This window comes from Aulostomus chinensis, chromosome 17 (genome assembly GCF_037954235.1).
Source record: "Aulostomus chinensis isolate RoL2024-O1b breed Wild chromosome 17, RoL_Achi_v1.0, whole genome shotgun sequence".
NCBI lineage: Eukaryota > Metazoa > Chordata > Actinopteri > Syngnathiformes > Aulostomidae > Aulostomus > Aulostomus chinensis.
In genome coordinates, this window is record NC_141336.1 from 4,156,382 (window position 1) to 4,181,600 (window position 25,219).

Here is a 25,219-nt window from a genome sequence, read left to right on the forward strand (position 1 = left end):
ATCCTGCTTGGACCAAATGGCTTCCACTCAGGCAACGGTGAGGAGGACTCCTGGTCTATCCAGGTGAGTTCAGCTGCTTTCACCTTTCATCCTGGGGTCAACTGGCCAAGCTGATTAGCCTAGCATTAGCATGCAGCTTAGCACTTCATTTAAAAGAAATGTCTTTAGCTAGAAAAAGAATAAAAACTTTTGTGCATCTTGACTTAACATTTCAGTTTGAAAGATGCTTTTGTTGGATGAAGAAGAATGATTTTACTGCATTATATTGTTAAAATACCTTTTGTGTCAAAGCTATTTCCGTGTTTGATATTAGGCTAAATAGGTCATGCTAATTAGCCTAGCATTAGCATCTGTTCTTATCATTTCAGAGTGAAAAACCCTTTGCGTTGAGTGAAGCATGGACGCACTTTTCCTGCATCATCCTCTCCTACCAGCTCAGGGAGAGGGAAGGTAAGAGGGAGGGAATCATTTTCTCTCATGTGGTTTCGTTTCCTGCATCACAACAGCATTTCGAAGTAGAACATGAATTGGCTCAGTTACAGAACGTGACCTGCAGTCTTTGCAGGATTCAGCTCTATTCCATGGAACCAGTAAAACCAGTGTGATCAGTTTTATCAGTTTTACCAGTTTTATCAGTTTACGATACTTTTAATCATTTGGAATTTTAATCCCACCATATTTTGCCACTCGTCGACGTCGTATAATAATTGTAGTCTGGTAGCCGTCGGTATTGTAGTGGTTTGAATGTAAATTATGCTGCCAGTCTCACTCTGTACAGGAGAGGTCCTGCTGTACTTTGTGCTCAGACCAAAATTCCACTTTACTGATCCATTTCTTCCTCACCTGTTTTGGAGGAGAAATAGATCAGTATTTGTCACTTTGGTCTCTACTGCGTTTTTTTGGGGGGGTAAAGTCAGGCGGTGTAACACAGACGTTTCTTTTCTGCGCCCATCAAGACACCGAGGTTTCTCCAACACCTGAGGTCTCCTGGTTCTACTGGTCCAGTGTGAATCGGGCTTTCAAAGCTCATTGTAGTCAGGATGCCACAAAATGCAATGCTGGCTCTCATATGCTGTTGCTCATGCAGGTTTTGCTTTCCCTTTCATGTAGCATCAAAAAGCAAAAAGGCACTGGTAATGGTACTCCTGGTTTACTGGGACGGGGTTCGATTCCCTGCGGTGCCTTGCTGATTGATTGGCCATTTCCTGAAAGGTGATGTCACTTCCACTCTTTGCTCTCTGTTTCAATGGACATGAAGGGATGTGTGACACCTACATTTAGTGATATCTGTCCTTGACATGGACGTGGTTCCACTTGGTTCTTTGCTCTCAGCCTCGTAGACTTGTGGTAAAAAAACGACGAATTAGTACAAGAAAAAAAGGAGAACTAGAACGCCACGAGCAGTGCTAACAGGCCCTCGCTCTCCTGGTACTGACCTGTAGATGTCGTCAGGCTGGGACTTCTATCAAACCTGAAGGTTGAAACAGATTCCTGCCACAGTTTCATAGTTTAGTTTCCAGTTTGTATTTTATATATTTTGTAATAGAAACATCTTTCATTTACTGCAGTCCTGCCTGCTTTCCTCCATCTCTGGATTTGGGTCCAGCACCACCACTGATTTGACAACGCCAGTACATCGGTGTTGAACACACGTCAGCCAGTGACATCCTAGACAAAAAATAGTGGACAGAGTTTTTGTAAAGGTGCCAACAACTGAGAATTAAAAAAGATCAACATGTAAAAAAAAAAAGCATATTAACAAACATCCTGTATGTCACGTGTGATGTATGTGAGAAAAATGATGCTTCTAATCTTCAATTTAATGTAGAATGTTAATTTACATCATTATATTTATATATTTTCATTATTTATATTGTGTGCAATACAAAAATTAGCAGTTTTGCAGATCCTTATGCTGCTTATTGTCATTTTTATACTCTTATACATAAACATTTTTAAACTTTCTATTTATCTAATTTAATTTTCTGTGCAACATCCATCCATCATCCATCCATCATCCATCCATCCATACATCCATCCATCATCATCCATCCATCCATCCATCCATCCATCCATCATCCATCCATCCATCCATCATCCATCCATATTCCATCATCCATCCATCATCCATCAATCCATCATCCATTGTGTCCATTCATCCATCCATCATCCATCCATCATTCATCCATTCATCCATCCATCATCCATCCATCCATCCATCCATCCATCATCCATCCATCATCCATCCATCCATTGTGTCCATTCATACAGGAAGAACTGCACTCCATCAAATCTTTTTAGGCCTGGGTTGAAACGTCCAAGATGTTAAAATTTATTGACTTTTCCTTCTTTTAGATTTGAACTGGGAAAGTTAGATTTGAACTGGGAAAGTTAGATTTGAACTAATAGGACTCTGTTGTATGGTTTGTTTTTTATTGTCTCTGAATGTCTCCAGTAGCTTGTTGGGCTCATCTACATGAGAGTGATGTGATTGGTTGCTGGCTTGTAGTCGTTGCTCTCAGGCAGATTTCCATTCACAAGAACTGGTAGCCTGAAGAAGGTCTAGGACTGAAGCGTCAAGATACTGTTGAGGTTGGACAGAGTGTGGGAATACTTTTGTTCCATACAAGAATTATTTTGTATTATATTGTATTTATATTATGTGTGCAATCTGAAAAAATAGCAGCTGTGTATATACTTATGCTGCTTATTTTATTTCTATACATTTTGAAATATATATGTTTTAACTCCTCTATTTATCTTATTAAAGATTCATTTGTGTTGAACTTTTTTCTGTCCCCCCCCCCCCCCCCATGCTGCTGTAACAACAGAATTTCCAGAGTCCAGGATGAATAAAGTTTAACTTATTTTATTATAATATTTGTTCAATTTGAATTGAAAAATAACTAATTGGTGTGTTGGTGATGAGGCTTTTTTCAAATTACAGGAAGCTATTATTTGAATTTCCATTGCTGCACAACATCAAAGATATTAAGGGGTGACGTCATTGTGATTGACAGCATAAAGCTGTCCAGTCACTTGATCAGTTAGTTGGTTCCTGGACTCCAGACAGCAACCTGCTGTCTCTTGGTCAAGAATCAGCTTCATTAAACACTTGAGACATCAACACAACACCTTCTACCAGCAGCTGTCATTTGGTGAGTTCAGTAAATCTTCAACATCTAGTAGTAAACTGTCTGATGGGTTTTCTTCAGGGGGGGGAAATAGATTGTTGGTTTAGCAGCACCCCCACTAGCATGTCCGCTAGCGTTAGCAAGCCTCACTGCTAGCAAGCTACCGGTCTCTTTTACTGCGTTGGCTGTGAATAATTTACTTTAATTTCAATAAAAACTGTAGCTTTGAAGTTGAGAACTTGAATTGTTAACTTTAGAAAAAAAATTGTCGCAGATCTGTGTTTTATTCCTGCTGTGGGTTTGTGTCATTATCAAATGTATCTGCATTTTAAAATTCAAGAAATGGGAAAACTGCATGTAAAGAAACATACTGTGGTATCATTTCTGACATGAATCTGGGTGTGTGAATAGTACCAACACAGTTTTTATCTTCATATGAGTGTATTGTTTTTATTTGTGTGTTTGTTAATTTAGCTAGCACTCCCCGCTAGCGCGCCTCGTTAGCGTTAGCATGCCGCTCGGCTAGCAACCGACTGATGGTTTTTTCTAAGTTTTCCTCTGAATAATTCACTTTAATTTCATCAACAATTATCTGACAGACCATTTTCAATGTAACATTGTCCTGCTTTGAGGTTTTGTTGGGTTAAAAACACGTGAATGCTTAAGTCAGTCTGTCTGGATGTCTGTTGATGTTTGACGTCAAAAGTCAAGGTCACTGACAGTCCCACTTGCTGACACAACCACCATGTTGTTCCTCCATTGGAGGTTTTTAAGGTTGAAGCAAGTGTTGATTGACTGACCCTGACACAGGTCTTTCAGTAACATGGCTTTCTGACGGTCAAGACTTTGTTGTACGTCTGCTGCTTCAAAGTGAAAAGTCAGAGAGACGAACCAGAAATGAACATTTCAGGGATTTATAAAGACTCGAATGTTATATTTTCTCTGTTTTCTCAACAGAATATTCCATCATGGGAGAACTGAACCCCGGATTCAGACTGGGGGATATCATTTTTACTGAATCCTCTGTGTACACTGTGGAGAAAATCTTGGGGGCTGGCATTTTGGGGAAGTTGCCGAATGTTGGAGGAGCGACACAGACAAAATGGTCGCGATAAAACGGATCCGGGACAAACAGAACATCCTGGCGGCAAAAGAGGAGGTGAACACAAGTTCCTTTGAACAGTAATTAACTTCCATGGCTCTGAAAATCCACCACATTCCAATACAGGTTGTTTTCTCTCTCTCTCATACCTTTAACAGGAGAAGATGCTGAGATTATTGATGAGCAACAACGGCAATAATTTCAACATTGTTGGATGGAACGGGTCGTTCATCCACGAGGGAGCGTTCTGCATGGAGTTTGAGAGACTGGACATCAGCCTCTTTGAATTCCTGGGGCGGCGCCGGGCTCTCTCACTCAGAGAGATCAGCCCCATCCTCCATCAGGTGTGTTTCCACAGTTTTTAGCTGAACTTACCAACTAAGGTGGGAAAATAGAAGAGAAAAGTTTTCATTTTAAGAACTAAATGTTCTCGTGTATTTTGCTGAGTATGAAGCCAAGTGGTTCCATCAGGGAGAGAATAAATTGGTGGATTCTAATCAATGGAAGTAGATGCTAAAGTTGACTCAGTCATTATTTGCAGTGTGAAACTGCAGGTGTTGGGTGGTCCTGCATCACTTCATTTGTATTCTCTCATTAAAAACTAATATCACGCCAGGCTTCGTTGTCAACTGCCAAAATATGTTTTAAATACACAGTGTTACATTTTCCACTGTGTAAAAACGATCCTCCATCACATGTTGATGACGTTCCACTGCAGTGAAGCTGACTTCAAGGTTTCTATTTTTTATGGTTTCAGCTCGCAACGGCGCTCCTTTTTCTGCGGAGCCAGAGAATCGTCCATGCCGACATGAAACCAGAGAACATCATGATGGTGGACCATGTCAGGCAGCCGCTCAAAGTCAAGCTCATTGACTTTGGGTTGGCGTTTCAGGTCTCAGTGAGCCACATCGGAGCGGAGCTGCAGACGCTGTGGTACAGGTTAGTAACAGAGACACTGGAACCTCCATTTTCTTCTGTCAGTGGTGAGAACAGGAGTCATGTTGTGGTTCTCTTCCTCTCGTCAGAGCTCCTGAGATCCTCCTTGGAGCCCCGTTTAACGAGGCCATCGATGTGTGGTCTCTGGGGTGCATTGCTGCAGAGCTGCTGACTGGGATCCCACTCTTCCCTGGGCACAGTGAGGCTGAAATGGTCAGTATGGTGCAGTGCTACACTTGGAAATTCACAACAAGCAATGGTGACGTAAAGAGGAGTAGTGAGCGAGAGATGGGTCACTTATTTCAAGTATTCTTTTGTGTAAAGCAACAAATGGAGGTAAAACCTGGTGCTCTCATTGTGTCCTTCCTTCAGATGGAGTACATCCTGAGGACAGCGGGGCAGCCACCCGACAGCGTCCTCCACCTCGGCCTCTACACCCTCTACTATTTTTATGCCCAGGGTGAGGAAGGAGTCTTCAAGCAGTGGACAGCAAAGGTAATTCTAGCAACTAAGAAGGACTTCATCCCTCCATGAGGTCCTTCAGTCCGTCAGCCTGCATTTAGCTCTCATGTGCTAACTGAAAAATGTCTTTTCTGTAGCCACACGTGGAGGTTCCTGACCCCATGAGGACCCTGATGGATCTGGTTATGGTGGGCTGCACCAGAGCACGAGAACATACAACACAACCGTCTCTGAGTTCCTAACCTTTATGTTTTATTATGTTGCCACACAGATGTTCTTGGAGGGCCAGGACCTGGATGACCTGGCAGACTTCCTGGACCTGCTAAGTCAGATGCTGGAGGTGGATCCTGAACGCCGCATCACGCCGGACCAAATCCTCCAGCATCCATTTCTAACAGGAAGCCACCAAGTAGGTCCCATCACCAGCAGCCCAGCGCACCACTTTGATTGGTCCGTGTTCATCAGTGCTGATGTGAAGGTGTTGGACTGTTGTCTTTCAGGCTTGAATCCTGCTTGGACCAAATGGCTTCCACTCAGGCAACGGTGAGGAGGACTCTTGGTCTATCCAGGTGAGTTCAGCTGCTTTCACCTTTCATCCTGGGGTCAACTGGCCAAGCTGATTAGCCTAGCATTAGCATGCAGCTTAGCACTTGATTTAAAAGAAATGTCTTTAGCTAGAAAAAGAATAAAAACTTTTGTGCATCTTGACTTAACATTTTAGTTTGAAAGATGCTTTTGTTGGATGAAGAAGAATGATTTTACTGCATTATATTGTTAAAATACCTTTTGTGTCAAAGCTATTTCCGTGTTTGATATTAGGCTAAATAGGTCATGCTAATTAGCCTAGCATTAGCATCTGTTCTTATCATTTCAGAGTGAAAAACCCTTTGCGTTGAGTGAAGCATGGACGCACTTTTCCTGCATCATCCTCTCCTACCAGCTCAGGGAGAGGGAAGGTAAGAGGGAGGGAATCATTTTCTCTCATGTGGTTTCGTTTCCTGCATCACAACAGCATTTAGAAGTAGAACATGAATTGGCTCAGTTACAGAACGTGACCTGCAGTCTTTGCAGGATTCAGCTCTATTCCATGGAACCAGTAAAACCAGTGTGATCAGTTTTACCAGTTTTATCAGTTTACGATACTTTTAATCATTTGGAATTTCAATCCCACCATATTTTGCCACCCTTCGACGTCGTATAATAATTGTAGTCTGGTAGCCGTCGGTATTTTAGTGGTTTGAATGTAAATTATGCTGCCAGTCTCACTCTGTACAGGAGAGGTCCTGCTGTACTTTGTGCTCAGACCAACATTCCACTTTACTGATCCATTTCTTCCTCACCTGTTTTGGAGGAGAAATAGATCAGTATTTGTCACTTTGGTCTCTACTGCGTTTTTTTGGGGGGGTAAAGTCAGGCGGTGTAACACAGACGTTTCTTTTCTGCGCCCATCAAGACACCGAGGTTTCTCCAACACCTGAGGTCCCCTGGTTCTACTGGTCCAGTGTGAATCGGGCTTTCAAAGCTCATTTATAGTCAGGATGCCACAAAATGCAATGCTGGCTCTCATATGCTGTTGCTCATGCAGGTTTTGCTTTCCCTTTCATGTAGCATCAAAAAGCAAAAAGGCACTGGTAATGGTACTCCTGGTTTACTGGGACGGGGTTCGATTCCCTGCGGTGTCTTGCTGATTGATTGGCCATTTCCTGAAAGGTGATGTCACTTCCACTCTTTGCTCTCTGTTTCAATGGTCATGAAGGGATGTGTGACACCTACATTTAGTGATATCTGTCCTTGACATGGACGTGGTTCCACTTGGTTCTTTGCTCTCAGCCTCGTAGACTTGTGGTAAGAAACGACTGGAATTAATACAAGAAAAAAAGGAGAACTAGAACGCCACGAGCAGTGCTAACAGGCCCTCGCTCTCCTGGTACTGACCTGTAGATGTCGTCAGGCTGGGACTTTTATCAAACCTGAAGGTTGAAACAGATTCCTGCCACAGTTTCATAGTTTAGTTTCCAGTTTGTATTTTATATATTTTGTAATAGAAACATCTTTCATTTACTGCAGTCCTGCCTGCTTTCCTCCATCTCTGGATTTGGGTCCAGCACCACCACTGATTTGACAACGCCAGTACATCGGTGTTGAACACACGTCAGCCAGTGACATCCTAGACAAAAAATAGTGGACAGAGTTTTTGTAAAGGTGCCAACAACTGAGAATTAAAAAAGATCAACATGTAAAAAAAAAAAGCATATTAACAAACATCCTGTATGTCACGTGTGATGTATGTGAGAAAAATGATGCTTCTAATCTTCAATTTAATGTAGAATGTTAATTTACATCATTATATTTATATATTTTCATTATTCATATTGTGTGCAATACAAAAATTAGCAGTTTTGCAGATCCTTATGCTGCTTATTGTCATTTTTATACTCTTATACATAAACATTTTTAACCTTTCTATTTATCTAATTTAATTTTCTGTGCAACATCCATCCATCATCCATCCATCATCCATCCATCCATCATCATCCATCCATCCATCCATCCATCCATCATCCATCCATCCATCCATCATCCATCCATATTCCATCATCCATCCATCATCCATCAATCCATCATCCATTGTGTCCATTCATCCATCCATCATCCATCCATCATTCATCCATTCATCCATCCATCATCCATCCATCCATCCATCCATCCATCATCCATCCATCATCCATCCATCCATTGTGTCCATTCATACAGGAAGAACTGCACTCCATCAAATCTTTTTAGGCCTGGGTTGAAACGTCCAAGATGTTAAAATTTATTGACTTTTCCTTCTTTTAGATTTGAACTGGGAAAGTTAGATTTGAACTGGGAAAGTTAGATTTGAACTAATAGGACTCTGTTGTATGGTTTGTTTTTTATTGTCTCTGAATGTCTCCAGTAGCTTGTTGGGCTCATCTACAAGAGAGTGATGTGATTGGTTGCTGGCTTGTAGTCGTTGCTCTCAGGCAGATTTCCATTCACAAGAACTGGTAGCCTGAAGAAGGTCTAGGACTGAAGCGTCAAGATACTGTTGAGGTTGGACAGAGTGTGGGAATACTTTTGTTCCATACAATAATTATTTTGTATTATATTGTATTTATATTATGTGTGCAATCTGAAAAAATAGCAGCTGTGTATATACTTATGCTGCTTATTTTATTTCTATACATTTTGAAATATATATGTTTTAACTCCTCTATTTATCTTATTAAAGATTCATTTGTGTTGAACTTTTTTCTGTCCCCCCCCCCCCCCCCCCCCCATGCTGCTGTAACAACAGAATTTCCAGAGTCCAGGATGAATAAAGTTTAACTTATTTTATTATAATATTTGTTCAATTTGAATTGAAAAATAACTAATTGGTGTGTTGGTGATGAGGCTTTTTTCAAATTACAGGAAGCTATTATTTGAATTTCCATTGCTGCACAACATCAAAGATATTAAGGGGTGACGTCATTGTGATTGACAGCATAAAGCCGTCCAGTCACTTGATCAGTTAGTTGGTTCCTGGACTCCAGACAGCAACCTGCTGTCTCTTGGTCAAGAATCAGCTTCATTAAACACTTGAGACATCAACACAACACCTTCTACCAGCAGCTGTCATTTGGTGAGTTCAGTAAATCTTCAACATCTAGTAGTAAACTGTCTGATGGGTTTTCTTCAGGGGGGGGAAATAGATTGTTGGTTTAGCAGCACCCCCACTAGCATGTCCGCTAGCGTTAGCAAGCCTCACTGCTAGCAAGCTACCGGTCTCTTTTACTGCGTTGGCTGTGAATAATTTACTTTAATTTCAATAAAAACTGTAGCTTTGAAGTTGAGAACTTGAATTGTTAACTTTAGAAAAAAAATTGTCGCAGATCTGTGTTTTATTCCTGCTGTGGGTTTGTGTCATTATCAAATGTATCTGCATTTTAAAATTCAAGAAATGGGAAAACTGCATGTAAAGAAACACACTGTGGTATCATTTCTGACATGAATCTGGGTGTATGAATAGTACCAACACAGTTTTTTATCTTCATATGAGTGTATTATTTTTATTTGTGTGTTTGTTAATTTAGCTAGCACTCCCCGCTAGCTCGCCTCGTTAGCGTTAGCATGCCGCTCGGCTAGCAACCGACTGATGGTTTTTTCTAAGTTTTCCTCTGAATAATTCACTTTAATTTCATCAACAATTATCTGACAGACCATTTTCAATGTAACATTGTCCTGCTTTGAGGTTTTGTTGGGTTAAAAACACGTGAATGCTTAAGTCAGTCTGTCTGGATGTCTGTTGATGTTTGACGTCAAAAGTCAAGGTCACTGACAGTCCCACTTGCTGACACAACCACCATGTTGTTCCTCCATTGGGGGTTTTTAAGGTTGAAGCAGGTGTTGATTGACTGACCCTGACACAGGACTTTCAGTAACATGGCTTTCTGACGGTCAAGACTTTGTTGTACGTCTGCTGCTTCAAAGTGAAAAGTCAGAGAGACGAACCAGAAATGAACATTTCAGGGATTTATAAAGACTCGAATGTTATGTTTTCTCTGTTTTCTCAACAGAATATTCCATCATGGGAGAACTGAACCCCGGATTCAGACTGGGGGATATCATTTTTACTGAATCCTCTGTGTACACTGTGGAGAAAATCTTGGGGGCTGGCGCTTTTGGGGAAGTTGCCGAATGTTGGAGGAGCGACACAGACAAAATGGTCGCGATAAAACGGATCCGGGACAAACAGAACATCCTGGCGGCAAAAGAGGAGGTGAACACAAGTTCCTTTGAACAGTATTTAACTTCCATGGCTCTGAAAATCCACCACGTTCCAATACAGGTTATTTTCTCTTTCTCTCATACCTTTAACAGGAGAAGATGCTGAGATTATTGATGAGCAACAACGGCAATAATTTCAACATTGTTGGATGGAACGGGTCGTTCATCCATGAAGGAGCGTTCTGCATGGAGTTTGAGAGACTGGACATCAGCCTCTTTGAATTCCTGGGGCGGCGCCGGGCTCTCTCACTCAGAGAGATCAGCCCCATCCTCCATCAGGTGTGTTTCCACAGTTTTTAGCTGAACTTACCAACTAAGGTGGGAAAATAGAAGACTAAAAGTTTTCATTTTAAGAACTAAATGTTCAGGTGTATTTTGCTGAGTATGAAGCCAAGTGATTCCATCAGGAAGAGGATAAATTGGTGGATTCTAATCAATGGAAGTAGATGCTAAAGTTGACTCAGTCATTATTTGCAGTGTGAAACTGCAGGTGTTGGGTGGTCCTGCATCACTTCATTTGTATTCTCTCATTAAAAACTAATATCACGCCAGGCTTCGTTGTCAACTGCCAAAATATGTTTTAAATACACAGTGTTACATTTTCCACTGTGTAAAAACGATCCTCCATCACATGTTGATGACGTTCCACTGCAGTGAAGCTGACTTCAAGGTTTCTATTTTTTATGGTTTCAGCTCGCAACGGCGCTCCTTTTTCTGCGGAGCCAGAGAATCGTCCATGCCGACATGAAACCAGAGAACATCATGATGGTGGACCATGTCAGGCAGCCGCTCAAAGTCAAGCTCATTGACTTTGGGTTGGCGTTTCAGGTCTCAGTGAGCCACATCGGAGCGGAGCTGCAGACGCTGTGGTACAGGTTAGTAACAGAGACACTGGAACCTCCATTTTCTTCTGTCAGTGGTGAGAACAGGAGTCATGTTGTGGTTCTCTTCCTCTCGTCAGAGCTCCTGAGATCCTCCTTGGAGCCCCGTTTAACGAGGCCATCGATGTGTGGTCTCTGGGGTGCATTGCTGCAGAGCTGCTGACTGGGATCCCACTCTTCCCTGGGCACAGTGAGGCTGAAATGGTCAGTATGGTGCAGTGCTACACTTGGAAATTCACAACAAGCAATGGTGATGTAAAGAGGAGTAGTGAGCGAGAGATGGGTCACTTATTTCAAGTATTCTTTTGTGTAAAGCAACAAATGGAGGTAAAACCTGGTGCTCTCATTGTGTCCTTCCTTCAGATGGAGTACATCCTGAGGACAGTGGGGCAGCCACCCGACAGCGTCCTCCACCTCGGCCTCTACACCCTCTACTATTTTTATGCCCAGGGTGAGGAAGGAGTCTTCAAGCAGTGGACAGCAAAGGTAATTCTAGCAACTAAGAAGGACTTCATCCCTCCATGAGGTCCTTCAGTCCGTCAGCCTGCATTTAGCTCTCATGTGCTAACTGAAAAATGTCTTTTCTGTAGCCACACGTGGAGGTTCCTGACCCCATGAGGACCCTGATGGATCTGGTTATGGTGGGCTGCACCAGAACACGAGAACATACAACACAACCGTCTCTGAGTTCCTAACCTTTATGTTTTATTATGTTGCCACACAGATGTTCTTGGAGGGCCAGGACCTGGATGACCTGGCAGACTTCCTGGACCTGCTAAGTCAGATGCTGGAGGTGGATCCTGAATGCCGCATCACGCCGGACCAAATCCTCCAGCATCCATTTCTAACAGGAAGCCACCAAGTAGGCCCCATCACCAGCAGCCCAGCGCACCACTTTGATTGGTCCGTGTTCATCAGTGCTGATGTGAAGGTGTTGGACTGTTGTCTTTCAGGCTTGAATCCTGCTTGGACCAAATGGCTTCCACTCAGGCAACGGTGAGGAGGACTCCTGGTCTATCCAGGTGAGTTCAGCTGCTTTCACCTTTCATCCTGGGGTCAACTGGCCAAGCTGATTAGCCTAGCATTAGCATGCAGCTTAGCACTTGATTTAAAAGAAATGTCTTTAGCTAGAAAAAGAATAAAAACTTTTGTGCATCTTGACTTAACATTTCAGTTTGAAAGATGCTTTTGTTGGATGAAGAAGAATGATTTTACTGCATTATATTGTTAAAATACCTTTTGTGTCAAAGCTATTTCCGTGTTTGATATTAGGCTAAATAGGTCATGCTAATTAGCCTAGCATTAACAACTTGCCTTGTCATTTCAGAGTGAAAAACCCTTTGTGTTAAGTGAAGCATGGACGCACTTTTCCTGCATCATCCTCTCCTACCAGCTCAGGGAGAGGGAAGGTAAGAGGGAGGGAATCATTTTCTCTCATGTGGTTTCGTTTCCTGCATCACAACAGCATTTAGAAGTAGAACATGAATTGGCTCAGTTACAGAACGTGACCTGCAGTCTTTGCAGGATTCAGCTCTATTCCATGGAACCAGTAAAACCAGTGTGATCAGTTTTACCAGTTTTATCAGTTTACGATACTTTTAATCATTTGGAATTTTAATCCCACCGTATTTTGCCACCCTTCGACGTCGTATAATAATTGTAGTCTGGTAGCCGTCGGTATTTTAGTGGTTTGAATGTAAATTATGCTGCCAGTCTCACTCTGTACAGGAGAGGTCCTGCTGTACTTTGTGCTCAGACCAACATTCCACTTTACTGATCCATTTCTTCCTCACCTGTTTTGGAGGAGAAATAGATCAGTATTTGTCACTTTGGTCTCTACTGCGTTTTTTTGGGGGGGTAAAGTCAGGCGGTGTAACACAGACGTTTCTTTTCTGCGCCCATCAAGACACCGAGGTTTCTCCAACACCTGAGGTCTCCTGGTTCTACTGGTCCAGTGTGAATCGGGCTTTCAAAGCTCATTGTAGTCAGGATGCCACAAAATGCAATGCTGGCTCTCGTATGCTGTTGCTCATGCAGGTTTTGCTTTCCCTTTCATGTAGCATCAAAAAGCAAAAAGGCACTGGTAATGGTACTCCTGGTTTACTGGGACGGGGTTCGATTCCCTGCGGTGTCTTGCTGATTGATTGGCCATTTCCTGAAAGGTGATGTCACTTCCACTCTTTGCTCTCTGTTTCTATGGTCATGAAGGGATGTGTGACACCTACATTTAGTGATATCTGTCCTTGACATGGACGTGGTTCCACTTGGTTCTTTGCTCTCAGCTTCGTAGACTTGTGGTAAGAAACGACTGGAATTAATACAAGAAAAAAAGGAGGTTGAAACGGATGCCTCCCCTTCCATACGGTAGTATGGTTTCATATTTTAATTACCAGCGCTGTCAGTCATTTAACGACGTGAGTCGGTGTTGAACACACGTCAGACAGTGACATTTTCAAAACAATAATAGTGGTATTTTTAAAGGTGGTTACATTAAATTGTGTGTGTGTGTGTGTGTGTGTGTGTGTGTGTGAACACGCAGTATCATTGTGCAACATGACAACTCATCACGATGTTGCTGTAAAATGAGACAAATATTCGAGCCGTTTCTCCAGATACGCTGAGGTGTGTTTCACAGAATAACTGGCACCTTCCATCCAATCACATGCATGTCACATATTTCAGGATCGTCATCTTCCTTCAGATTCTGTTCACAGCAGTTCGATGTAACTGACTTCACAGTGTCGGTATTTCTAGACAGAAGTAGCACATAAAACGCTCTGTCTGGCTGGCTAGAAGCAGCAGCCTGTCAAAGCGTTGGACTCAACTTCACACCATGAAACATTAGACCTGACGATAGGCATCCCCTCCATTGCATCTGTGAGGGGAAAACTGTTAAGGCAACTCCGACTGTTTGCAAACGACAGTCCTGCAGCACCTGCACCTTTTTAAAAAAAAACAAAAAAACGAAAAACAGCTGGGAAAGAATTACTGCTGGTCATGTACGTCGTGACTTTTTGTTATTTTCAAGCTGAAACATTCAGATATTCCTATTTTAAAGCAAGAGATCATCCATCACTGTATCAGCTCTGGGCTCAACAGTAACCCTGAATGGAAAGTTTAAGTTTGATCATCGCTCAGATCAAAGTGTTTGTAGGTCACTGAGCAAACATCTGGATGAGGAAGATGTAGATTACACCTGAAAAATACAGGTGAGAGATAAACAGACACAGCTGTCAGGTCCCATCGCCTTCAAGCTACATGCAGTACGTGTCTGGCTCCTTCCATATTTTAGAGCCACAAAATACTACAGGAGGGAGACAATATCTTTATGATGTACTTTGTACTTGAAGGTACAAATAAACTTTTTGGGAGGAGTAAAGCTTTAAGCCCCTTTGCCACTAGCAAGAGCAAAAACATTAAGGTTTGGCTTTTGGCTTGAATGGGGAAAAGATTTATACAGCGTTAGAAATGCAGTCCACTCAGGTTTCCCAGCTCTGGCTTTGACCTGAGCGAAAAACCTGGATGGATGTGGTCATTTGTAGGAACTTGTGGTGCCTGGTGCAACACTCAAAGATAGAAAATAGTTAACCGTCAAATAAGCGCACTGCCCTACATGCTGTTTTCTATTATACGGCTTGTTTACCCTGTGTTTGGGCACAATCATGACCTTGAATATGATGCTCACTAAAAAAACAAAACAAAACAAAAAACCCCAACACACATATAAACTTGTTCTGAAAACCACCGGCAAGCACAAGGATATAAAGAAGGCAAAGAGCGTCTTCAGGGCTTCACACCTGCAGTCTGAAGCAGTTGCTGCACTCACGCGTGTTTCATCCCGTCTGGTTCATGTTCACGTCGTCCCTTTTAATGCACCAACAGCTGTGAATAACGGACGCATGGTCGTACTGGTTGTTCATCTTGTGGACAGAAATTTTTTGAGGAAAAAAACAGCTAATGTCAATCACTGTCTCAGACAACAAGGGAGCAACATCGGTTCATTAAGACTGTTTACAAGCATGAATTGGTTCTTTTATCAGAGCTTGTGAATGTTTAGTCAGAGGCTGAGGGACTTGTCTGGCAGGACGAATACATTTCAGTGCCTGTATTCATATGGGGTATAGAGTAAAACCCATTCCATCCTAAATGTATTCGTTCGAGGTGCTAGAACGCATTCATACCTTTTTCCCCAGCTAACCCAGATCTGCTCCACCGGTGGACAGAAACTCACTGCTGTATTTGGGCCCAGTATTAGTGGGCCAGAGCTATTTTGCCGTGTGGGCTTTGTGCTGCCTCAAACATGCATATGAGTTCTTAGCCAGGCAGCGTTTGACCTCCATCTGTGCTGCAGCAGGGTGGCTGCTCTCACTCGCTCCCTGGTCATCCGTGGAGAGATTAGGAATACCACGGGCAGCCAGGGCTCCTTCTGCCATCCCATTTATGGAACATCTGTTCCATCTCTCTGGCCTTTTCTCTAATTGCTGGATTAGAGGGTGACGGGAAGACCCTGCTTGTCGGAGCTCCTCTGACATGTTCACCCGTGATGTGCACTCATGAGGGAAAAATGTTGGTGGAGGTCATGTTATCTAGATGTTCAACAGCATTCTGCAGGATGATTCAAAGGAGGGTGTTTACGGTTTCCCCTGGCTGGTTTCTGAAATCATCCTCAGGGATTTACAGAGGGAATAAAGGTCATTCAAACAATCCATAACAATCCATAAAACCTGTGTGTGAACTATAGATGTGTCCCGACGTCACCATCTGGAGCATTTGTTAAATATTTACTAGTCATGGGTTCAAATTTCTCATTAATTAGTTTTCTGGTTAGATTTCACATCGGTTCAATTTTGGTGAAGACACAGCCCACAGGCACGGAACCAAAGCCAGAGTAGAACCTTGGACTGTGTCACTGATTTGTAGCGTAAGAACCTGATAATACTTTGATCTCTAGCGCCACCTAGTGAATGCAAGAAAACACACCTTCTATATATCAAGCTGCTGTACATCACGTGACGACCACGCAGCGTTATTTTGATGTCAAACAATATTTTCAAGGGCTTACCTGCCGTAAGCACTAGGTGGCGTTACGACTATCCTCAGGCAGGATGGTTGGACCTTGTGTTACTACAGTTTGATGGCGAAATATCAAAATGAGAGTAACACAGTTAAACAGAACCTTTCAGTCTGCACAGAGACACATCAGTGACATCAAAGTGTAAATTAAAAGTCATTTCCTGTTGCCACCAGGTGTCACTGTGACCAACCTGCTCCATTCAGTCCTCTACCAATTAAAGCGAGAATTTGCCTTGTAATTTTTTTTGCATCATTCTTTGGAGAGACACATGAATAAAACAGGCAAATGTCACAAAAACATGACGGAGGAAACAAATATTCATGTGAGTGTGAGGGAACGATGCCGCTCCTCCGCTAACTATGTTTAAAAGAGGATAAGTGATAAATCAAAGAGGCTGTGGGCTTGAAAAGCAGTCCAACTAATTTAAAGTCATGAATATATTAATATAAAATACTGTGTGCTGTTTCAGGAGTATAGAGAAACGCTATTATTATGTGTTTGTTTTAAGCCTCTCTGCGCTGTAGCCGCTCTCTTCCTCTTTAGGAAATTAGTTCATAATGAGAATCTGATTTCTTTTCACACTGAGGAAGAACTCATTTACAGTAAACACATCCTGGCTGTTAATGAAGCCGTATATCCAAGTGCTCTTTAATAGTTTTCGCAGTTTGCTGAAAACTTGGTTTTTGCAACTTATAGTACATAAAATGATAAAATTTACTTCCCAGAGGTATAAACTTTTTTTTTTTTGGCCATCACACGCCAACCGTTGTTTCATCTGACCAATGAAACAGCTTCTCTGTCCCACTGAGGGCCAGTGGATTGTTCTGTGCAGGGCTGTTAGTGTCAGGACCCCAGTGTTTTTCCTCCGATTTCCCCTTTCCCTCCTTCCCTTTTGTGTCTATGTCAGTTTTCCCTGTGCTTCGTGTTAGAGGTTGGCCTGTGCTGGGCGGAGCTGGCGCCGCTTCATCCTGCACACCTGCAATCGATCCCCTGATCAGCCACCTACAGACTCACCTGCTGAAAGACTCACTTCAGCTCGCCAGTCTTCACCAGTTTGTCTGCAAACCTCAGCAACTCATGGTTACCTGTCTCCTGCTCCTGTCGTGTTCTTTGGTCACTGCAAACCCGCTCCACACATCCAGTCCTCTATCACCTGCCCCAGTCGTGAGTCTCCACAACTTACTCGCCGTCCCATTCCCAGACCCACTCTGCTCCTGCTTGCCTCCAACCCGAGGACTCCCTCTCAGCCCCCTGGACCCCTGCCTCAGACCGACCGCATCCTCAACCCGCTATCCCTCAGCACTCCCTGCCCCACTGGACTCCCCTCTGCCCCTGCCTAACTCCTTGCCTCACTGAGCAAAGTGTATTTGTTCACCTTTTTGATGCATTAAACTTGAGTGCTATTTTCATTTCTCTGACTGCTCCTGCGTGTCTGTCTGCACCTTGGGGTCCCCCACAAAAGATTACTCCTTTACAACAGTTAGCAATAGATATGTGTAGAGAGGCCGTGGGTACTGGGTGGGTGGGTGAGACTTAGCTACATCTGGAGGACACTCCCAATAATCCAGAAAGGACATCAACAGATCCTGGATCAGTTCCAAAACACAATCAGTTGTTCTATCATCCTCCTGAATTTCAGTAAAATTCACCCACAGCTGTTGGAGTTGTCATGCTCACAGACAAACCCACACTGATGAAAACATAACCCTCTTAGCAGAGATAATCGGTGGGGATGTTTGGATTTTTTTGTTTTTTTTTAACAAAAGTCCCGTAAGCTTAAAGAAGTAACAGTTAAAACTCCAGCCGCAGTGTTTTAGTTTCTACATTCATCTCAGCCGTAGCATTCACACTATGATTATTTTTGGTAGGCAAGGTTTTTTTGGTCATATGTTTTCAAAGCAAACAGAAGTACGCCATTTTTAGCATAATTGTTTGAGAGCTGCTGAGGAAGGACCTGAATCTAGCAAATAGGAAACCTGTAGATTTAACTCACCTGTGCTAAACGCCCATGAGGCTTTATTTTTGTCCTCTTAAAATTATAGCAGTCATGCAAAACGTGTGATTTAAAGCTACAGTTCAGCACTACGGTCTCCATCTTCGGGCCAGGATAGCTGTTACAAACAACTGTCGACACATGCTTACATCATGTAGTATTGCTGCAGTAAAATAAATAAAATAACTCGTTTTAAGGTCACACAACCCTGCAAAACGATTAATTGCCCTTTCTGAATGCGATGAGTGTTCGAACTGAAGAAGAGCTGAATGTCTAAGTTATTTATCCACCTGTCGGGTGCCTGCTACACGGCAGGCATGAATATAAAACTCAAACTAGTGTGAGATGCGGAGATGTACCTGGTGACAAGATTAATGGGAATTGTGAGGACTGTTTGGGTGAGGGCTTCATGAGGGACGTTAATTTATATGAACACACAATACACTGTCACTTAAAAAAAACAGTCAAGCAGCCAAAACCCAAAGGAATATTGATATACAAGATTAAAAAAAGTCAAAATATCAATGTTGAATCCACTGTGACAGAGCAAAGAGTGCAGAAGTCAAGACGAATGGCATGAAGGTTATCAGCAGAGAGCATTCATTTTCTGTGGGTTTTTTTTTTCTGACACCCCCTTAGGGCTCCACTGGAATCAAATAAATCACCAGCCGGGGGCTCCAGGCTTCTAACTGCAAAGCCCAAAAACAAAAATCACTTCCTAGGCTCTCACAAAGGTCAGCTGCGAGATAAGAAAGGAACATTTAAGCTGCACTTTAACTGGAAAAGAATGTGATTTTTGTCTTGTAGAATTGCTTCACAAATGGGGCGAGACTCAAAGACTTCACTGTTGCGTTTATTTGCCATGAAATTAGGAGTCATTACGGCGGGCAAACGGCTTCCACATGTGAAAACTGTCTTTCATTTCACGTTCAAGGTAAACAGCAAAGACAGACAGCTCTCTCTCTCTTGCCTCTCTGGCCTTGCCTCCACTCTTCTGTTGTTCTAACCTGTAGCTGGTTGTCGGCCACCCTGCTGAGGACAAGTCTCCCTGTCAGATATCTGACCTAGAAAGTGGCACCAATGACAAAGCTAACATACCAAAACAATACATCACTCACCGAAAAGATGCCGCATGTTTGACCTCGCAGGGTCTTCAGGTCAAACAAACCAACACACACACACACACACTTAGCTTGGCTTCGTTTAGTTTATGGTGGTCCTTCGATCTGACGATGACATTCTACTTCTTCTTTTGGTGGGTTCTGAGGTGACTGTACAGTCCAATGCGAGAGCGACAAGGTCCATTGCAGTGAGGGCGTGTGAAATTGGTGATTTCGGTCGTTTTAGCTGCGGTGACCATCTTCCTCTCCTGGTGCTTCCTTACCCTCGCTGCACTCTTCTCTTCAAAACGCTGAAGTCCATCATGGCAGAGTCTCCTCCAAAGAGGACATTCCAAGGACACACACACACACAAACACACACACACACTGGTTAGCATGTATAATGGGGAGCAAATTTTTCTAGCGTCACCTTGGGGGGGACCAGCCTTTCTAGAGGTTCTAGAAATGAATCCGACAGACGCGCCATTGGTTCGTGAACTGACACACGCCTTCCAACGTCTGAACTGATGATGAAGGGGTGTCCTCCTCATGCTATGGGGACATGTGAAAACAGGATATGTACGGTCTGATTACTAAAAAAGCTGCCCTAGTGGTTTCAAACTGTTAACTGAGTGTAAAGTGGTTCGTGGGGATCTGCTTGTCTTCATCATCCTTCAACTCCATGCAAACATCTCAAGCTGCTATTCAGACTGTAACGATTAAGCGTCTAGGACCCCATATCCGCTGGATATCCGCTGGTTTCGCTAGAATCCCTGCCATGCTGGCCTTGTTCTCAGCGGTGGTCGGCAGAAAGAGCTGATGGGTTCTGAGGTTAGAGTTTTAGTGAAGCTACTCTATGATCAGATATTAATGTGCTATGAAACTGAGTAGAATAAATTCTAGAGATGGGTTTTGCATCCACTAGGAAGTCACTGATTCTTGTGTATGTTTTATTTACATGAGAGAAAAATAAGTTGTCTCTGCCTGAGGGGTGTTGAGTCTCCAGAGGTCGGCCTTATTTCTTGATTGAATTAGCTTTTGTTAATGTTTGAATGGAGGTTTGATGGAGGCTGAACGGTGGTGCATTGGTCAGCACTGTCGCCTCACAGCAAGAAGGTTCCGGGTTTGAGTCCCGGCTCAGGCACAGGGTCTTTCTGGGTGGAGTCTCCATGTTCTCCCTGTTCCTGCTGGGTTCTCTCTGGTACTCCAGCTTCCTCCCACAGTCCAAAGACATCAAGAGGGGACCAGGTTAATCCAGACTCTAAATTGACCGTAGGTGTGGCTGGGAGAGCCAATGGTTGTCTATCTACATGTGTTGGCCCTGTGATGGACTGGCAACCTGTCCAGGGTGAACCCCGCCTCTCACCTGAAGGCTGCTGGGATAGGCCCCAGCCCCCCCGTGACCCTTAACAGGAATAAGCGGAAGACAATGGACAATGGATGGAGGCTTGATGGCAGGTGGGACATGGGAAGAGAGCCGTAGTGTCACCGAAATCAAGGATTAATTCAAACACTTTGCTAAAAAAAGAAAACATTGTGTCAATTGCATTTAAAGCAGATATTTAATAATTCAACAGGAAGGGAATGTACGTTCCCATAACACACCTGTCCTCTGGATCTGTTATCAATGAAAAACTTCCTGTGCAAAAGAACAGTAACCCCCCCTCCGACTCATTTAAAATGATTCGTCACAAACATAAACATCGTGGGGGACGTCATTTCCAGTATCATGAAAAATACTGTATCAGGGATGGAGGAGGGTAATGGCTGCTGGAAAGATCCCCCACAAGCCGGGGGCCCCCCGATCGCGACGCAATCATAAAAGAGTTGCTAAAAATGTAAGCTATAGCTACAGCTATAATGGTGGTCATTCATAGTCACTCGGAAGAATGTGTAAAGACCGAACTGGATCACACACACACACACACACACACACACACACACACACACACACACACACACACACAAACATGAACCCCCACCAGTTTCAGGGATAATGGACACGGGCCACCTGGAGCTCCACTTATCAGCGAGAGGAGAGATTACAGTCATCTGAATGACACCTATCTGGTTACAATGTTCGAGGGTTACAAACGCTGACATGATCATTGCTTCAGCCATAAAACAGGCTTTTCAGTGCTTGTTTTGTCATGATGCGACCAAGGAGAATGGTACCTACACATGCATGCGTGCGCACACACACACACACACACACACACACACACACACACACACACACACACAAGCGCCTGCTGTGGAGAGCTGCCAGGCTGCTGCTGTTGCTGATGAGGGGGAGAGAGAAGCCTTTCTAGCCAGCGTTCATCCCCGCCCACCGACAGCAGCGCCGCTCTTTGTTTATGACCTTTAATGTGGCGGAGAAGTTGTGTCTGTTTGGCGTTCTGAAAAAACTGCTTGCAGAATTTTTGTGTGTTTGTTACGTGAATAAATACTTGGTTATTTCATATGTTGCCAGTAAAAATCAATGCAAATACTGAGGCACTGCGTCAGAAAAGGTTGATGAAAACCAACCACGCCTGCCCGAGGTGGTTTTTGCACTCCAACAGCGTTATTCTCCAAGACTCAGTCATTCATGCTTGTAGCGGGCCGAGCTCATTAAAAAAAATCCTAAAGCATTGTTGGTTATTCTATTCTCTTTTAACTGTGTGATACATTTCAAGTGCAATGATAAAATCCAGCGAGATGCAGGTGCCTCAAGATGAGCACCAGGTTTAGGAGTTTCGCTCCACGCGGAGTTTGGGCTGAATTCTGTCACTTCTACTGACAGAACCATACTGAATGTATCTAATATTTCGAGTAATCTAACATGTTGTGGTGGCACAGTAATATTACGCTTGTTGGCTCAGGAGCATCTTCATTATTCACAGCACCACAGCGTTACATCGTGTTAGAGGATAAATTGCCAAACGGAGCATCTCAAACAGAAAAACATCGATTTCTTACATTGAAGAAATGTATAATTTCATAAACACGATATGGTGTAAACGTATGGCTGCTTTCGTATTGTAAGATCAATTTCGGAGTGTTTGAGAGACACTGCTGTCAACTGTTGGAGTGAATTCTACAGTTGAAACAATTCTAAATCAGCCTGAGAATTTCTAAGTGCATTGCGTTTTATTAAAACAAATTTCAAACTGGTGAGTTTTAAGAAAAACATAACAGCAGGTCATATTTCTCCACTGCGTTCCCTTTGAATTGCTGATTCCTTCATGTTGGTATCTTAATAGAGAATCAGCAGTAATAAAGTTGAGCTATGACACAGTTTCTTGTAAAGTTTTCACTCAGAATGTTTATGAATTGCTACCGTTTAAAATGTTATGCAGTAAATCGTGTTAGTGTTGTAAAACCTTCATCCAGCCGCCCCTTTTCCACTCTGCTGCCCCTCTAAATCTCCACCTTTGCCTTCATCCCCACAGGCCCAGACGGGTGGTTTATGAAGTTCGGCTTCAGCTTTAAGCTCCGAGATGAACTGAATTTACTACATTTAAGGACCTGAGTCCAACGTGGAGTTGCACCTGCAGTGACAGGCCTGTGAAATCTCTCTGCGAATAGATCTCATTGGGATGGGGATGGATGAGGCTGCGCGGAGGCCCTGCAGCACGACCGCATCACCATTTGTTTTCATTACGCAGCCAAAAAAACAACCTCACTGGACACTGAGACAGTGGAAAGCCACAATATAGATTTTATGGAGTCTGTCATTGTTCACAGGTGGAGCAGAAATATTAAAAATGGTCTTCTGTCCCCGACTGATTCATGCTCATCCAGCGAGAAAGATTAAACAAAGACTTGAGAAGGACGCGACTCGCCGCACGCTGTCACTGTAGACAGCAGAGTCCGATGTAATCAGAGCTCTGATTTCCCTGCTATCAAACCTGTCTCAGGAGGTTCCCGAGAGGTAAGCCAGTGGCAGCACACTCTCCCCACACTAATGTGTTTTGTTGTTTGTGGCGAAGCTACTGATAGAGTTATATTCTCTCGGGAGATCTTCTTTTCTTGTCCAGAGGCCTTCAGGCACTTGAATACAAGTGGGAAGAAACATGAAATGGTGGTTATTTTATTTTGGAGCAGGACCACGGAACATTTTGGAGCCTCAAACAAAATATGTAATCCATATCATTGATTTAGGATAGAATAAATTAAATCGCAAATGGTCACATCCATTTTGATGCCACTACCGAAGTGTTACAGTGCGTTTATTTTTTTTTAACTCTAATCAAAGTGTTTGCTGGATGAAGAACATGTGGATTGTACCGGATGATGCGCCTGACAGTTTGTCAACAGACAGTTTCGGTCATCGTTAGCCTCCAGCTACGTGCACGTGACTGCTCTTTCTGCTGTCTGGAGTTTAAAAAAACACGAATGCGCAGGGGGGACGACAACATCTTGATGGGCTCCAGGCAACTGTGAGCGCTTGAGGGACAAAGTGGAACCAAGATGAGCAGCAATGATCTGACAATCGGTGAAAGGACAGACGACCAACCTAAAATACACACTCAACTGATCACACAACGAGAAACAGGCGGCCAAACGCCAGGGAAGGAGAGGGGCAGGGCTGTGGCTGGCCAGGACTGAGTAACAGCTGATTAGCTGACAAGCATTGTTACCAACCCCTGATGAAGAAGAGTACTTAAAAGCTGTTGGCTGTCCTGAAAGCATTCAATGATGTCATCAACTAAATTGCTTAACAAGTACTTTACTTATAATGGACTTTATTTGGCTGCGAAAAATCATCGTCAGAGGGACAAAAAGTGAGTGAAAAATACTCTTAACATGTTTAGACCTACAAATGAACTTTTTTCTGTTCATAGTTTTATTTTATGTCACAATTCAATGAAAATAGTTCATGAAAAAAGAGGTAGAAAAAAAAAGCAGAACTGATTGAACGAATGCTGTAAATTTGGACGTGAGCTGGGGAACTGGCTCTCACTAAAATGCATTGTTGTCACTAAACAACCTCCCAAACACCAGAGAGATTCACTCGATGTGTCTCTCGTCGCTTTTGACAACGGAGGCCGCTGAGGGGGTCTGGAAAATCACCAGATCTGGAGACAAGGTCGCCAAGTTGGCAGCACCGGTGGGATCAGCCGTCGGCGGCTTCGGGTACCTGCTGCTCTTGGGGAAGAGAGAGATCACCATGTGCTTTCACGTCAAGAGTCTCTGAACGTCTCCCACAACACCAGAAAAAGTTGCTAGATTTGCCGCTAGTTGTTTTTTCGAGAAAAAAAAGTCACTAGAAGGGTGTGAACACTCACTAAATATTCCACAAAGTCACTAAATTGGTTACACTTCTGACAAGACACATGGGATTATTCAAAAAATGCAACAACAAAAAAACTGACATAGAAAAAAAAAAGAGAAGCATGCAACGACTAAGGGGACGAGTACTTTCAGAATAAAACAGGAACTGACCAGAGTGAAATGAAACATGTGGAAGAGCCTAAAACAAGAAACACAAGAGGCCTTTACGTGATGACATCATGACTGCGGAGATTAACGTAGTCACCATTGTCACATCAGTTACATGGGAAGTTGTCCGTGTGTCGTCTTTGACAGAAGAGCATCGATGCCGCTGAAAACTGAATGTTTTCGCTCTTTTACGGATGGCTTTGGCCTCGAAGTCAATTTATTGATCTGATTGGTAGAATTTACTCAGCGATAGACGCTGATAGACAGATGGTTTGTCCAATCGCTGTTTTTTTTTTTTTCCCCAGACGAGGTAAGCAGC

General features: G+C 43.2%; 2 protein-coding genes across 2 annotated transcripts; both read left to right on the forward strand.

The window, feature by feature from the left end:
• The first annotated feature begins 4,236 nt into the window (after positions 1-4,236).
• Positions 4,237-6,140, forward strand: LOC147246051 (homeodomain-interacting protein kinase 2-like). The gene is made up of 8 exons (XM_086183432.1): positions 4,237-4,293; positions 4,395-4,580; positions 4,994-5,175; positions 5,262-5,385; positions 5,545-5,667; positions 5,772-5,822; positions 5,906-6,043; positions 6,135-6,140. The coding sequence occupies exons 1-8, from the start codon at positions 4,237-4,239 to the stop codon at positions 6,138-6,140; spliced, it is 867 nt and encodes a 288-aa protein (XP_086039558.1).
• Positions 6,141-10,225: 4,085 nt separating this feature from the next.
• LOC147246052 (homeodomain-interacting protein kinase 1-like) lies at positions 10,226-17,720 on the forward strand. The gene is made up of 8 exons (XM_086183433.1): positions 10,226-10,417; positions 10,519-10,704; positions 11,119-11,300; positions 11,387-11,510; positions 11,670-11,792; positions 11,897-11,947; positions 12,031-12,168; positions 17,310-17,720. Exons 1-8 carry the CDS (start codon positions 10,226-10,228, stop codon positions 17,718-17,720), a joined length of 1,407 nt encoding a protein of 468 aa, XP_086039559.1.
• The last annotated feature ends 7,499 nt before the right edge of the window (positions 17,721-25,219 follow it).